Genomic DNA, 16298 nt, shown 5'->3' with positions numbered 1-16298 from the left:
GTGTTTCTCATATAAAAACGTTGCCTCGTGCATAATCATTGTGATGGTCTCAGTTACCAATAATCAATTATAATCAATAATACTTTTTGTATGCATTGTTTTTTTTTATTTCTCAAATTGCTTTTGTTCTATCTACAGTAATTCTCTCATCTGTAGTTGCATTACCGGCTCCTTTTACATCCATACTCATTCGTCTAGTCCCTTTCAGGTACCTCAAACGTGTGTTTTGAATGTAAACCAAACAAAACAAATTCAATATAATTTAAGGGATAGGATGTACACATACCTCGCTTCTACCAGGGTCGACCTTGACATTTTGGAGGCCCTGTGCGATAAACTAAATATGGCCCTTAATTTTTTAATCATACTAACTACTAAATTATTTTTACACATGTGTTGATAATCCATTGATGGTTCGTCTTTTACCTTGAACAAATTGTTCAATTTTTTCTTCTTGTTTTGACGTATAAAATAACCCGAGTCAACATTTATAGTTGGAGACATCGTATTTTATATAAAACCGCAATCATTATAGACCATTTAAAAAACACATATCAAGCAGAATTTTTTATAAACTAATCGTTGTCACAAAAACACGAACATTAGAAGTTAAAAGTTCCAAATAACATGTAGAAAAAAACAACAAAAATTATAAATTCCATTAAATGATGACAAAAAAAATTATATAAAAAACCACCAAAAATTAAATAAAAAAGAAAACAAAAACAGTAACTAACCAAAGTTACTGGATCAAATTTTATACTTGGAACTTTAAAAATATAAGTCAGAGGAAGATCGTTGATGACAACGAAGAATAAAAATCGAGGAACAAAATAAAACAAATAATAAAAAATCAGAGATAAGATTATTAAAAAGTTATATAATTTAGTTATAGAATTAATAAGAATTTTGAAAACAAGAAATCATCAAAAGGTGTGTGTGTGTATATACACACATACATCACATACATGGCCCATTCAAAAAAAATTAATCGGTTTGTAATAATTCAAACGTAAATCATGCGTTTGAGATATTTAAGAATATTTATTAAATAAGTTAAAATGGTACATATAGTAATTATATTATTGGCAATTAATTAAAATATTTAATTAAAATTAGTTACTTATTATATCAATTACCTAATTTTTTTTTAAAGACGTTTGTGAATCAAAGCGTATCGTAGTGATAACATTCACAATGTTTTACGTGTATCACAACGTATTTTCTTTGTTTTATGAAATGTATCGTAGTGTGCATTTTCGTTATTTTCATTGTTTTACAAAGAGCATTACATTGTGCATCTTGTATGTATATCTGGATATATCACAGTGGAACTCTGTGAGATCGAATCTCCCATTGTTCCTCAGTAGCTCAGTGGTAGAGCGGGACACCGTGGTTCGTAGCCACGTGCTCTAATCCTCTGAGCTACAGACCCCACGGGAATCTCCGGATCTATGCTTATTTTCAACTCCCCAAAGCATTTCGATATCGTTTGTAGGTATCACAGTATGTATACTGTGTTCACATAAACTTCACCGGAATAAGGTCCGTCGAATAAGATTCGTCGGAGAGAGGAAAGAAGAGAGATGAGAGAGTATATTTACAAAATCTCTAAAATGCCCTTAATTAATAATTTAAGTTAAAATTATCAAAATTATTAATTTTTTGATTTAATCTTTGATTTAAAGTTGAGATTGGATCTCAGGATTACCACTATCAAAACAATTCCCATTTTAGAGAATTCCATGTTAAAATACAAAAAAAGAATCCAAAAATATTGTTGATTGGGGTATTTGGACTCAAATCTTCAAACCCCTTTCACAAGCTACATTACCACTCTACCACATATCTAGTTATTATATATATATATATATAGGGGCTTAATCAAATGAGAACTAATTAGTTTGTGATAATCGTGAGGTCCAATCTCCACCACAAATCAATAGATAAATTAGGAAATTTATAATTTTGGTAATTTTTAATTAAAATTTTAATGCAAGGGTATTTTAGGTATTTTTTCTCCTCTCTCCTCTCTTCTCTCTGCGTCCCCCGGCCTCCAACCAACGTCCTCCGGCCACCGTTCTCCGGTGATACCACAGTGGTATCACAATGCATTATATATGTGATTGGGTATCACACTGTGGTCATTTGTGCGGTCGATCGGATATGTAACACAGTGGTATCACAATGCATCTTATATGTGTTTGAGTATCACACTGTGGTATCACCGGAGGATGGTGGCCGAAGGCCGGAGGACGGTGGCCGGAAGACGGGGACGGAGAGAAAAGAGAGGAGATAAAATACCTAAAATGTCCTTCCATTAAAATTTTAATTAAAAATTACTAAAATTAAAAATTTTCTAATTTATCTATTGATTAGTGGTTGAAATTGGATCTCACGGTTACCACAAACTAACCAGTTCTTTCTTGAATGGACCCCTATATATATATATACACACACACTAATTTTAATATAAATAAAAGAAATTCGAAGGCCCATGGAGATCATAGGCCCCGAGTGTCGACACCAATGACACACCCCTAGCACGGCCCTTGCCTCTACCCTTGGATTGGAATTTGGATGGTAGATAGATTGTTTTTGGAAAGACTAACGACTTGTAAAACAAAAATAAAACAAACAAAGAGACACAAATGACATAATTGTATGCAGACAAACAACGCTAAATGCTTATAACCAACATAAGATAAAAAATAAAACAAAGCATAAATAAGACCTGCACCATACAAGTATAAAACTCGTGTAACTTAAACATCATTACTCTGGAGTCTAGTCTTCCTCTATAAACTACTATAATATATATATATATATATATATATATATATATATATATATATATACTAGAATGGTGCTCGCGTAATGCAGCGAGATACATCTTTATTTTAATGTTTTATTTTATTATTTGTCTCTGTCGATGTTATAATACGATTTTACGTGTTTAAAAAAAAACAATAATGATTTTATTTTTGAATAAAATATAAATTTGAAAAATATATATCAATGTTAATATCAAATCAAATATTTAAAAGTTCTTTTTTTTATGTAATTTCTTTAATTTGTTTTTTATTGTAATTTAATTTAAGTTTAATAATGAAATAATTTTTTTTTGGTTTAATATTAATATAACATTTTATAAAGATAATAATTAAGTATTCCGTTAGAACTCAATGATTAACCTAATTATATTTTAAATTTTTTATATTTAAAATGAGATGTTTATCATATATTTGATTTTGTTTATCTGCAGTTAGTTACACGAATTCAGATATGAAGCTTTAATAAGTTGTACTTACGCATAATTTACTTGTAATCTTAAATTTTAAGTAATATGCATCAACAAACAGTACTTCATGCATAAAAAATGGTTTTTAAGAATTTTTGTCAAATGTTTTATAAGATATAGCTTAAATGTATATCCAAATTTTTATAAAAAATTTGGGTTAAATAGTTATTTTTTATTTACATTACAAGATGTTTCATGTGATAGTTAAATACTTCAATTTTAACACTTTAAGATGATGACATGACACAATGAGAATCAAGTATTTGCCAAATGGTGAAATTACCGTGAATTTTTTATTGTCACACATTGATAACAAAAGTGAAAGTTGGAATCAATATATCAATCATCAATATGTGTGTGTGTGTGTGTATATATATATTAAAGGAATAACCAATGTTGATGACATGCACAATGAGAATCACGTATTTATTAAATGGTGAATTGTGATGAATTATTGATTGTCCTACATTTGAAACAAAAGTGAAAAGTTGGAAATACAAGAGACTATATAAATGATAAGATATAGCTTGAATGTATATTCAAATTTTTATCAAATTTTTATCAAATTTTATTTTTTTATGTACATTACAAAATATTTCATATAATAGTTAAATATTTCATTTTTCAAAACTTTAAGATGATGACATGACACAATGAGAATCAAATATTTTATCAAATGATGAATTGTGATAAAATTTTTATTGTCATATAAAGGAAAACTTTAAGATGATGACATGCATAATGAGAATCAAGTATATATCAAGTGGTGAATTGTGGTGAATTCTTGATTGTCCCACATTGATAACTGTAACACCCCACCAAGTACTAACTCGTAGTAACAAGTACTAATATTCGAAACACATACTATAACATACATCAGGATTCAATATTTACAACAACTGAGTATTTTTCATATAAAGAACAATAAGTCTGAACTCAAATTTTCATCATAACAAAAACATAACAAAAACTTTCTTCCACAATTCTGTTACATCTTCCCTTTGTCTTTATCTTTTCAACGTTGGATGACCTACAAAATGAATTATTACCACAACTGAGGGTTAGACCGGAATGTATAGCGAGTGAATTCCCTCCTGTAAATAAAATATGTCATATCACTTTAATACAATTTAGACATGATTTATAAAGATAAATTTTTATCAAACATTCATCGTGGTTACACCGCCATATATCATAATAAGTAAGTCTATTGGTTAATATTCGAAACACCCTAATTTGAGCAACATAATGAGCTATATTGAGCAATAAACGTTCCCATCCAGATACTATCCTGAGCAATGAATACCTTTGTCTGGGCAACACTGTGATTGTTGAGGACCCATATTCGGACAACACTGTGAGCAATGAAGACCCATATCCGGACAACACTTTGAGCGATGAAGGTCTAATTCGGACAACACCTTGAGTGATGAAGGTCCAATTCAGACACCATTTTAAACGATGAATACCCAATCCGAACAACACTTTGAGTGATGAAGGTCTAATCCAAACAACATTTTGAGGGATGAAAGTCTAATTCGAACAACACTTCGAGTGATGAAGGTCTAATTCGGACAACACTTTGAGCGATGACGATCTAATCTGAACAAAAATTTGAACGATAAAGGAACTTTATCGGATAACACTGTGATCGATAAAGGTCCTTATCAGACATGGCTATGTGCGATGAAAAAGTATAACGTATTTGATGTAATGATAATTTGATACCATTACACCATCTAATATCATAAAACAAAACAATCTTTATGAAATGTAATACTCATATCTATCAAAACAATGTAAAAACTCATATTTGCCTAAAACCTCAATGAATGCTTTGCTTCCTTCCCCTTTCAAAAAACCAGAAACCTTTCTCAGTCCCATCATACTTACTATTTATAGTAAGTAAAATATAAGAAGAAGGGGGATGAGCCGGTGCATGGACATGCACATCCTCCATGAAAACCACTATTCTCAAACACATAATTGGACTAAATTCACAAAAAACACAAAAAGGTGATGAATGTTTCACCATTGGTCCCCCATCTTCAAAAAATGCCAGATCTTTACCCCTGAACTCCATAGCTATAAACGTTCAAAACCCGACCAACTATAACTTAAAACCGAATATTACAATAACAAAAGTGAAAAACCTTGAGATGATGACATGACACAATGGGAATCAAATGTTTACCAAATGGTGAATTACGATGAACTCTTAATTGTCCCACATTGGTGACAAAAATGAAAAGTTGGAAGTACAAGTGACTATATAAATGATAAGATATAGCTTAAACATATTTCTAATTTTTGATCCAATCTTAAGTTAAGTAGTTATTTTTTATTTACATAGCAAAACATTTCATGTAATAGTTAAATATTTAATATAATAGTTAAACATTAGTTGAGTTTTAGTTGTCTCAAATTAGTGAATAGTTGAAAGATTTGAACAAAGTGAAGTGCATAAAAGATGGATCAAGATACATTTGTGTTAAATTATGGGGTTTGACTTATAATATTGTCCTATTTCGAATGATAATTTTTTGAAATTTATAGCCATAGTTAGAACCAAAACCAACTAAATGGTAAAAAAATATGGTTCAAATATAAAAGTGAAACAAAAGATGATGACTTGACAACACGAGATTTGAGTGTTCCTCAAATCTGAAATAAATATGACTGTCACCATCTCATAGTGGTAGAAAGATGATAGTTTGAAAGAAGATGCGTTGAAATCTATAACCATGACTGAAATCAAAACTAACCAATTAGTAAAAATATTTGTGCAAAATAAATGCAAATGCTATTGTTTTTCTTAACATGATAATTACAATACTTATAGTAACAAATGTAGTGTAAGTGTTTATATATCACTTATATATACATGAAATGAAGTGTTGACTTAATAACGTACTTCCATTTGATTTAATATTCTTTAAATCGTGATTTACGGTGTCGGACGGGACGTTATAAATATAAATACGATCCCGATGTTTTAGACACATCGCACTTCCGTTCAGGTCAAAACTTTTCCATTTTTTCTTAAACTGAATTTTGATCACGACACAACACGCGATGTAAGACACTAGTTAGAAATAAAGAGAGAATACATTAATATGTTACATTCATTTGCAACCTTCTTTTTTCATGTTATAAATTATGAATTAAAAATAAAAAGAGAATATATTAATATGTTATATTTTTTTTTAACATGAAAAATATTCAAGAAGAAAAAGCTTCAAGAAATATATGGTTATAAGTTGGGTGGTTTTCTTCCTATAAATATTAAAGGGGTGTTTGAGATTGTTTATTTGAAACAACTTATATTTTTCTATAAAAGTCTTTATCAACTTATTATAAGTTAAAATCGTTTAACTTCTTCAAAAACTTCTTATTACCTGTTTGACACCAGTATAAGTTGTTTATCAAAACACTAAAAAATGTTTATTACCGGTACTACACCGAAATAAATCAATAAATTATTTTTGTAAATAATCCCGAAAACCCCCCAAAAAAAGAAAAAAAAAGAATGAAATAATAAAATGAAAAAACCAAAATGCCATTTTGATCGCAAGGCAAGGGCATTTCCGGAAATTCGGCAGGATGCAGCGCAATTAGGGCAATGAATAAAAAAAGCAGACAGCAAAAGGAAAAAAGAAAAAGAAAAAGAAAAAGAAAAAAAAATAAAATATTTATTTATTTATTTATTCTTAATTTCTCAAACCGGACGCCAAAAGAGGAATAAATTCGGGTTTAAAGGGGTGCCGTTGAGATACATAAGAAAAGGGTAACCTACCCGTCATTTTAACGTGGCTTTTTATTTTATTTTGTGTCTGAGCTTATCAACTTCACGTTCTCCCTCTCTCTCTCTCTCTCTCTAAGAGATTTTCCAAACGCACAGAAAAAAAAAATTGATATTCAACTTCTTTTTCTTCTTCTTTCTTTCACTTGCGGCGGTTCATTTCTCAAATCGAACCCTAATTTTCACCGATTTCGCCCACTGTCGGAATTTCTTGCGAGACTCTGTTGTTCTGGTGTGTTGTATAACAATCCTTTCAAAGAAACGTTCTATTGATTCATTTATCGTTTCGAATTTTGTGGCGGATGCGTTTATTTGAAGGTCGGTGGTGGCCTGGTCGTGGAGCACTTGTCGGAGTTGATTTTTGATTAAATAGGTTAATTGATGCCGCCGGAGCCATTGCCGTTCGATCGGAAGGACTTCTTCAAAGAGAGGAAACCGTCGTCTTCGGACCCGGCAGGGGTTGTCCCGGCTCGATGGAGAGAGCCGCCTACCACTCCATCTTCTCACCCTAACAACCACGGGCCTTTCTCTTATCGTTTGGGCGGTGCTGGTGGATCCTCTGATTTCCGCCGACCCATTTCTGGTTAGTACTTTTATAGTGTTCTTTCTATTTGACGGTAATAGGGCTTCGAAAACAAAAATTTGATTGCTTTGATATTAAAAGCACTGAAACTTGAATAGCTGCTTAGGTTTATGACCTATGTTGCTTCTCTCCTGTGTATCCATTTCCCCGGTGCCCAAATATGCGCAAACGCGCTTACAGGCATATGGAATTGAGGCAGATCTGAGAGGATAATTATTGTTAACCAGTGTATACTCCGTCCGTCTAAAGATTCGAGAGCCCTTTCACTTGCGATTTTCAGAGGGGGTTTCAATTTCATCCGTGGAGCAAGTAATTTTTTAGATCTGATATTATTTCTTGTATTTGATGGTTTGGGATCTGGAGATGGAAGGAGTTGCACACGCCTTCAAGAATTTTTTTTGTCTTGATGTGGGATATTCTTTACTTGCGTTAATTGATTTGGTGATTTTTCCATTGTTTTTGTTTCTTGGGTTTGAATATTGCTGCTGAAGGTCATGGTAAGCAGGTTGGCGGTGGTTGGCACGCTACAGCAGTGGAATCTGGGCCGCGTGAGGACAAGTTATGCAGGAACGATAGCAGTAGAGAAAATAATCATAGCAGTAGTGGGGCGTTGGCCTCCATCAGTCAGAAAGACCGAAAAGGAGGAAACTCTAGGGAGACCACTGTTTCACCACATGGCAATTTTCATCCCCATCCCGACTTTATAAATTCGTGGGACCAACTTCAGTCCAAAGACCTACATGACAAGAACAATGGTGGTGGGGTTTGTACTACAGGAGGCCAGAGACTCGAGAATGAGAGTTCATTGGGATCTTCAATTGATTGGAAGCCTCTCAAATGGATTCGATCCGGAAGCTTATCATCAAGAGGTTCTGGTTTCAGTCATTCAAGTAGCTCTAAGAGCATTGGGATGGATTCCCTTGATATGAAGATAGATGTTCCACCAGGTAACAGCACCCCTCTTCAATCACCTTCTGGGGATGCTGGCCCCTGTCTGACACCAAGAACTCCTGCTGATGAGGTTAGCTCCCGTAAAAAGCCTCGTCTTGGATGGGGTGAGGGGCTGGCCAAATATGAGAAAAAGAAGGTTGGTCCTGATGATATTGTTGATAAAGATGCTGAAACAAAAAATGGAACAGTTGATGGTGTCAGCAGCTTAGAACCCTTGCTTCCTAGTCCTAATCTGCCTGATAAAAGCCCCAGCCTTAATGGTTGCTCAGAATGTGCATCTCCTGCTACTCCATACTCGTTTGCTTGCAGTTCATCTCCAGGTAATTTACATACTCTGATTCATCCTTTTCAGCTGCTCCTTTGATGTGTCATATCATTTTATTGTTTTCCTAACATACATTCATGATGAAGGAAGAAGGATTGTACTTTAGATTCTCGTGTTTGTTACTCTTTTTTTGAGGCTTTTAAAAAAATAGAAGAACAAAGAGAGAACAACCTTTTTCAGTGCTTCTTTATGCGGTGATCTGTGTGTATGTTTAGTGCTATTTAATACCTATTACTCCTTTATGGCCATATATGTTGATCTATGCTGTCATATATCACTACAAATACATTTTTCTTTAACAAATTGCTTTTAGTCGTTTATCCGGTAGCAATACAGATATCAGGAACACAGTTTGATGATTTAAAGTAAACCTATATCAGGCCCCTATTATATTTATGCATTTTCTATCGCAACTTTGCACTTGAACTCGTCACTTTTATGGTAAGTGATCACAGTGGCGGAGATTCTGGGGCTAACTCCTTAGCGTTATTTTGTCTAGATTTGAGGCTAACTTTTTAGGGTTAATTTGTTTAGATTTGGGCTCAACTCTTTAGGGTTAATTTGTTTAGATTTGAGGTTATCTTTTTAGAGTTAATTTCTTTAGTTTTAGGGCTATCTCTTTGGGTTTAATTTATTTAGGGTTAATTTGCTTATATTGATGTTAACTTGCGACCAACTTCAGGGTTAGTGCAATACCCAAGAAAAAGAGTGAATGATTTGGAGAAGAATCTATCAATTTTTAGCGACTAAAATGTATATAATTTTAAAATTTTATATTTTAGTAACTAAAATAGACATAATGTACACAAAAGTTGACATGTTTTTTAAAGTATGTTTCTTAACATGTGTCTATTTTTAACGATATAATACATATCTAAATGAACATTTTTAGACTATACTTGTAAAATTGTAGGAATCTTGAAAATATATATTTTCAAACCTAAATGAAAAGAAAGTGTTTTGCTCTTGATATGTGATTTTTTATTTTATTTAATAATTAATTTTTATTATGTTAATTATTCTGTGACACCACAAAAAAATCTAGAACCACCTCTGAGTGATCGACTTCATAAAGGTTCCTTTTTATGATGAGTAATATTCATTATTCAGAAGTTCATTTCTTACTGTATTATCTATTTACAAGTCCTGATAGACAATAATGTGCTATGTAGCTTAATGGAATATATGAGATGAATTCTGGTATTGATGTTCCAAACACGGTAGTGATGAGAAATGTGCGACATAGGTTGGCCATATGGGATATAGGTCGAGATGATGTAATATTTTGCGGGTGTACTACAGTGTATTACCTCTCCAAGGAGACTCTACTAAGTTGGGTTGCTTTACTTGCTTCTTCCCCTTCCTCTTTTGTTTTTTTATTATTGATTTCACTTCTTATATGCATTAATCAGCTCGTTGTTGTCATTTATTTGTGATTGATATTGATGTCATCTTAAAACAATTTATTTGTTATCTGTTTAAGGATGGGTGAATTTAAAACTTCATGTGTTACTTTGGCATGGCAGGTCTAGAAGAGAAGGCATCAACAAAGACAGCTGCAATTGATAATGATATTTGCAATCCTTGTGTTCCCTCCTGTCATGTGTCTCATGAGCACACAGAGGGATCCACATTCAATTTGGAGAATCTGGAACTTACAGAAGTAGTTAATTTGAGCTCCTCACTTAACGAACTGCTGCAATCTGATGATACAAGCGGCCCGACATCTGGTTTTGTAAGATCTACTGCGATGGACAAGTTACAGGTATGGAAAGCGGACATTTCAAGGACACTCGAAATCACAGAATCTGAAATAGATTCGCTTGAGAATGAATTGAAGTTGTTGGTATCTGATGTTGGAGGTTCGTGTTCTCTTCCTGCTGCTTCCTGTTCTTTACCGACAAAATGCAATGTTAAGAATACAGACAGAATATCTGGATCTCTGCCCTTGAGAATCATTGCTTCAGGAGATACGCTTACTGAGAAGGCTGATGGTTCTGTAGAACTTGCCGGAGTGGAAGATTTAGATAGAGAAAGTCCAGGCACAGCAACATCTAAATTTGTGGAACCGTTTACTTTGTGTGACATTACCCCTTCTGATGTAGTGGAACAAAGGGATTCTTCGTGCATTTTGCATATAAGATCTGAGAACATGGAAGCCAAATGCTCTGGAGATAACGTTTGCAATGATATATTAGGTGTTGTAACTGCTTGTGGGGATGGTAGCCAGCTTCCAGCAGATGGTTGCATGTCCTTGGTACCCGTTAGTGGTGATGTACATTATAGTAGAACAGATAACTTATATGAGTTGGTATTTGATTCGAACAAAGTTTTAGCAAGTGTAGCATCCGATGAGTTTAGGAAGTTATTGCCAAGCAATCAATGGTGTAACTATACTCCGAGAGTCACTAATGACTCACAGATTAAGGAAAAGTTTGCTATGAGGAAGCGTTTCTTAAAATTCAAGGAAAGGGCCATCACTCTCAAGTTTCGAGCGTTTCAGTACCTCTGGAAAGAAGATCTTCGTTTGCTTTCTGTACCAAGATTTGGCGCAAAGTCACAGAAAAAGTTCGAATTGAGCTCTCGTATGGGGTATCCTGATTATCAAAAGCACCGGTCTTCCATTCGTTCTCGTTTCTCTTATCCTGGTAAGAAATTGAATAATTGAAAATCCTATTTGATGTTCTCTTTGTGGATGTGGGTGGTGGTTGTTTTATTTCTATCTAGTCCGTTTGCTTTAGAAACTGTGGTTGGCTTTTCTTGCACTAAATGTGGAATTTAGTTTTAAAGAGTTTGGGGTACCCATCTTGCACATGTGTGTGGAATGCGCACAAGTTTTTAGAACTTCAAAGGAGTGTAACATAAAATTTATGTGGCAAGTGATCAGTTGGGTGTCTATTTCTGATAAGCACAACCAAAACAATGATGGTGAAAATTTAATGATTACAAAGTCAATTGTCATTTGGCGACATGATAATGTACCAACTTTAAACACAAACTTTCAAGTTGTAATGTGGATTTTATTCATCAATTGATGCTGTTGGAACTCCTTTCTGAGGTGAATACAACTCCTGTTTAAATTCTAAAGTAGCACTTAAGATGAATAACTGGAAATATGAAGATTTCTAACATTCAATTAGAGGTAGACCAGTGGAAGTGCCTTTCTTAGGAAGTACTTAACCCCATATAATTGAAGTAATTATCATCTTAGGAAGTACTTAAACCCCATATAATTGAAGTAATTATCATGTTTGACATATTACCAGTAGCTTCTAGTTAGGTGATTGAAATACAGGTTCCTCTCTCTGTAGATCATTGGTACTGTTCATTGGTACAATAATATTTACTCTATTGCTTAGTAGAATGTAGACTAGTGCTTCTTCGGAATACCATAATTTACTCAATTCACTTTGTTGATCTTAAAGAGTTCATGCATGTCCATGAGGTAGTTTATGTCGATCATGTTACTTTGCATTGTTTGAAAACCTTGAGTGCTGGGAGGTTCTTTATTGTCTTCTGTATGTACCTCCCATTGACTTCTTGTATTGTCTAATACATATTATGAGGTCATGATCGTTAAATGCATGTCACCTCACTTCTTATCATAACCAAACCATATGGAACTAGTAAATGCATTTGTCACCTCGCTTCTTATCATGACCTTGTTTCTAGTTGTATTTGAACTTGATATTTAGGTTCTACCACAGAGGACCAATAACTTCCAACGAAAGGATTTCCTACCTTTAAGGTTATCATCTTCATGCTTTCCAGTTAATTGAAGAGCTAAAACTGGATTTTACCCCAAAAAACTGAAGTTTACCTAAAAGACTTGGTCCAACTGTTGATTAGCGTCCGCCTGGCTTCTGATCACGTGGTATATAGTTGGTGTTATGTTTCTATGCATGAACATGGTGTTTCTGTATTTCATGTGCTGATTGTGATAGATTGTTCTTATGTTTCATTACGATCAACCAATACTTTTAGGTTTTTCTTTGTATGGCTTTCATGTGTGTGTAAATTTCCTTCAATGTTCTCTGAAATCTTACTTCTGATATTCTTTCCACAGATGGGAATTTGAGCCTGGTTCCCACCAGGGAGATAATTGATTATGCAAGCAAGCTGCTTTCTGATTCACATGTCAGAGTTCACAGGAATACACTGAAGATGCCTTCTCTAATACTAGACAAGAGGGAACGTGCAACCTCGAGGTTCATTTCAGATAATGGGTTAGTGGAGAACCCTTGTGATGTTGAGTTGGAAAGGTCTGTTATCAATCCTTGGACTTCAGAAGAGAAGGAAATCTTTTTGGATAAGTTCTCTTTGTTCGGAAAAGACTTCAGAAGCATCGCATCTTTTCTTGAACACAAAACAGTTGCTGATTGTGTTGAGTTTTACTACAAAAATCATAAGTCTGATCGTTTTCAGAAAACAAAGAAACATCCGGAGTTCGCAAAACAAGGGAAGTCTCATTCTACTAATACGTACTTGGTCACATCTGGGAAAAGATGGAACCGGGAGATGAATGCTGCTTCACTTGACATGCTTGGTGCAGCTTCAGCCATGGCTGCTAATGTGGATGGTGGGAAGGAAAGGCGACAGAAATGTCCTTCAAAGTTTTACATTGGCACATCCAGGGATCACAAACTACAACGGGTTGATGGTGGCATCTTAGAGAGGTCAGATAATCTTGTAATGTCTTGTAATGAGCGGGAAACAGCTGCGGCTGATGTATTGGCTGGGATTTGTGGGTCTATATCATCCGAAGCTTTGAGTTCTTGCATCACAAGCTTGGCTGACCCTGGAGATGTCTATCACCAAGACCGGATATGCCAGAAACTGGGTGGTTCTTCAACTAGACAGCCTGCAACACCCGATGGCTCACAAAATGATGTTGATGAGGAGACTTGTTCGGATGATAGTTGTGGAGGAGAGATGGGTCCTTCTGATTGGACGGATGAAGAGAAGTCGAGTTTCTTACATGCATTGAGATCTTATGGTAAGGATTTCTCAATGATTTCACGATGCATGAGAACAAGGTCAAGAGATCAGTGCAAAGTCTTTTTCAGCAAGGCTCGAAAATGCCTTGGATTGGATGCCATCTATCTTGAACGAGGCAAAGAAGGTACAATGGGTGGCAATCGAGGGGGTGGGAGTGATCATGATGATACTTGCATGGTGGATAGTGGGTCAGTTATATCTTGCGATAAGTCATCTTCAGAATTTAAGGTGGATGTAGAGGACCTGCACTCATCTGATTCAAAGCAAGAACTTGCTGAATCTGATAGGATTGTAGCAAGCAGAGAGTCCGAGTTTGGGTCAGAGAATTTGGTATCACATGGTTGTGAGGCAGAAAATAAGCCTGAAATAGACTTGGTTGGCGGAAAGAATTCAAATGGTAATTTTGAGGAAGCTGCCGATAGTGAAGCTACTGGAGCTGCCAACATAGAGGAGGCCTCACGAAATACATATTCTGAAGGGTCTGTTAGAGAAACAAATGACCAAGCCTCTGCATCAGGTGCCAAAGCCGAAGTTGACACAGTTGACAAGGTGTCTTCTAAGATTTGTAGAGAAGAAATCCAGGAATCTGAACATCAGTTGGCCAGTTGGAACAGCAACACTAGCGAAGTAAGAGCATTAAATGCGTGTTCAGCTGAGGACCTTAATTCTGCTTCCCATTACTCTAGAGGTAGTTCTTTGGACTTAAGCATTGATCCCGGGAACAGTCTGGAGTTGAATGGTGTAGAAAATCCTTGTGAGGGGAATAATGGTTTTCTGGCATCAAATTTGGTTTGCCGAGATCCAATTGTGTCTCCTCATAGGAAGACTCTTAGCCAGGACGATACATCATCAGGCAGCCTCTCTTTCAGGAAGAGCTTGTCTCAAAGGTCTTCCAGTACTGATGGTTATCATCTGCATCTTCCCAAACATTCATTGATGGATTGTGTGGAATCCTCCCATATTCTCAGGGGATACCCTGTTACAGTGTCAACTAACAAAGGAGTGAGTGGAAGTCTTGGGCAAAACGAGTTTAAGTTGGACAAGAGTCTTCCACTGGAGCAGTGCTTGCCACGGGATTGCTCTCTTCAGATGTGCACCTCCTCATTATCTCATGAACAGAGACAAGGGGAAGTGGGAAAGCCAGGTGATGTGAAGCTTTTTGGTCAGATCTTAACTAATCCTTTGTCAAATGGTAAGTTTGAAAAACCAAATGGCAGAAAATCTTTTAACTTGAAGTTTGATAATCGTAGTTCGGATAGGAACTTAGCTTCACTGGATCTTGATAACCATGGTTTTGGTGTGAAGAAGAATGTTCCCTTGAGGAGTTATGGGTTTTGGGATGGGAACAGAATACAGACTGGGTTTTCTTCTTTGCCTCCTGATTCTTCTGTCTTGTTGGCTAAATATCCGGCTGCTTTTGGTAACACCACCAAGTTGGAAGAGTCTCATTCTTTCGTAAATGAACAACTAAAGGGTTTCCACCAGAGTAGAGAAGTGAACAGATGTTCCAACTATCATAATGCGTACATGAGCCAGGAAGGCATACAGCCTTTTACAGTAGATAAATTGTTGTTATCTGAGATACCTAGACGGAAAGATTCAGAGGGAGGAAGGGTAATGGTTTCGGACCCAGTGGCAGCCATTAGAATGCATTATGCAAAAACAACAGAACAGTACAAGAATGGCAATAGCAATAGCAGATGAAATTAAGCAAGGGTTTTGTGTATTATAATATATGGTTTTGTTTCTGGGATGGGGTGGGATGGCATGGCATACAAGTGCCGTCTTTTTTGGTAATTTTAGGTGCTTTTGGAATATTTGCAGCAGCAGTAGCAGCTTTGTATTTTGTTGTACTTATCAAAACACAATAATTACTGTGTCAAATGTTGTAGGAGAAAAGAAGGTTGCAGGCATACTTCTTCTCCCCTTAATTGTTGTCTTTTTATCTAAACAGGTCATGAAGGAAGGAAGGAAGCCTTGTTTATTTGGTGTTTGTGGATGTTGAATTGAAGTAGTGTTTCATGTCGTAAGCTTTGACTTTAGACATGGAAGAAACTTCAACCAATCACCACCTAAGTTTGACTTTCAATACTGACAAAAGGTTTTGGTTTGGTTTGGTGGGATTCAATCAAGATTTATTTATGGTTTCTTTCGATATAATACGGTTTTCGTTTTATTTATTGTTTCTTCCAATATAATACGGTTTTAAGTGCTTTTGAGAAGCGTACTCGCGCAATGCAGCGAGATACATCATGATTTTAATATTTCATTTTATTCTTTATCTCAGTCGATGTTATAATATGGCTTTATGTGATTTTGAGAAAGCGATGATATTTTT

General features: G+C 35.1%; 1 protein-coding gene across 2 annotated transcripts; it reads left to right on the top strand.

The window, feature by feature from the left end:
- Window positions 1-7193: 7193 nt before the first annotated feature.
- LOC112510223 lies at window positions 7194-15954 on the top strand. Of its 2 annotated transcripts, none has more exons than XM_025115571.1 (4): window positions 7194-7686; window positions 8178-8957; window positions 10489-11610; window positions 13029-15954. In XM_025115571.1, the coding sequence occupies exons 1-4, from the start codon at window positions 7485-7487 to the stop codon at window positions 15662-15664; spliced, it is 4740 nt and encodes a 1579-aa protein (XP_024971339.1). In that variant the 5' UTR covers window positions 7194-7484; the 3' UTR covers window positions 15665-15954. The 2 variants fall into 2 exon arrangements, with proteins under 2 accessions (XP_024971339.1, XP_024971333.1); XM_025115565.1 differs by having other exon boundaries at window positions 8157-8957.
- The last annotated feature ends 344 nt before the right edge of the window (window positions 15955-16298 follow it).

This window comes from Cynara cardunculus (assembly GCF_001531365.2).
Source record: "Cynara cardunculus var. scolymus isolate 2C chromosome LG 1, CcrdV1, whole genome shotgun sequence".
Lineage (NCBI taxonomy): Eukaryota > Viridiplantae > Streptophyta > Magnoliopsida > Asterales > Asteraceae > Cynara > Cynara cardunculus.
Note: the sequence above shows the minus strand (reverse complement) of the source record. Positions and strands in the feature narration are given on the sequence as shown.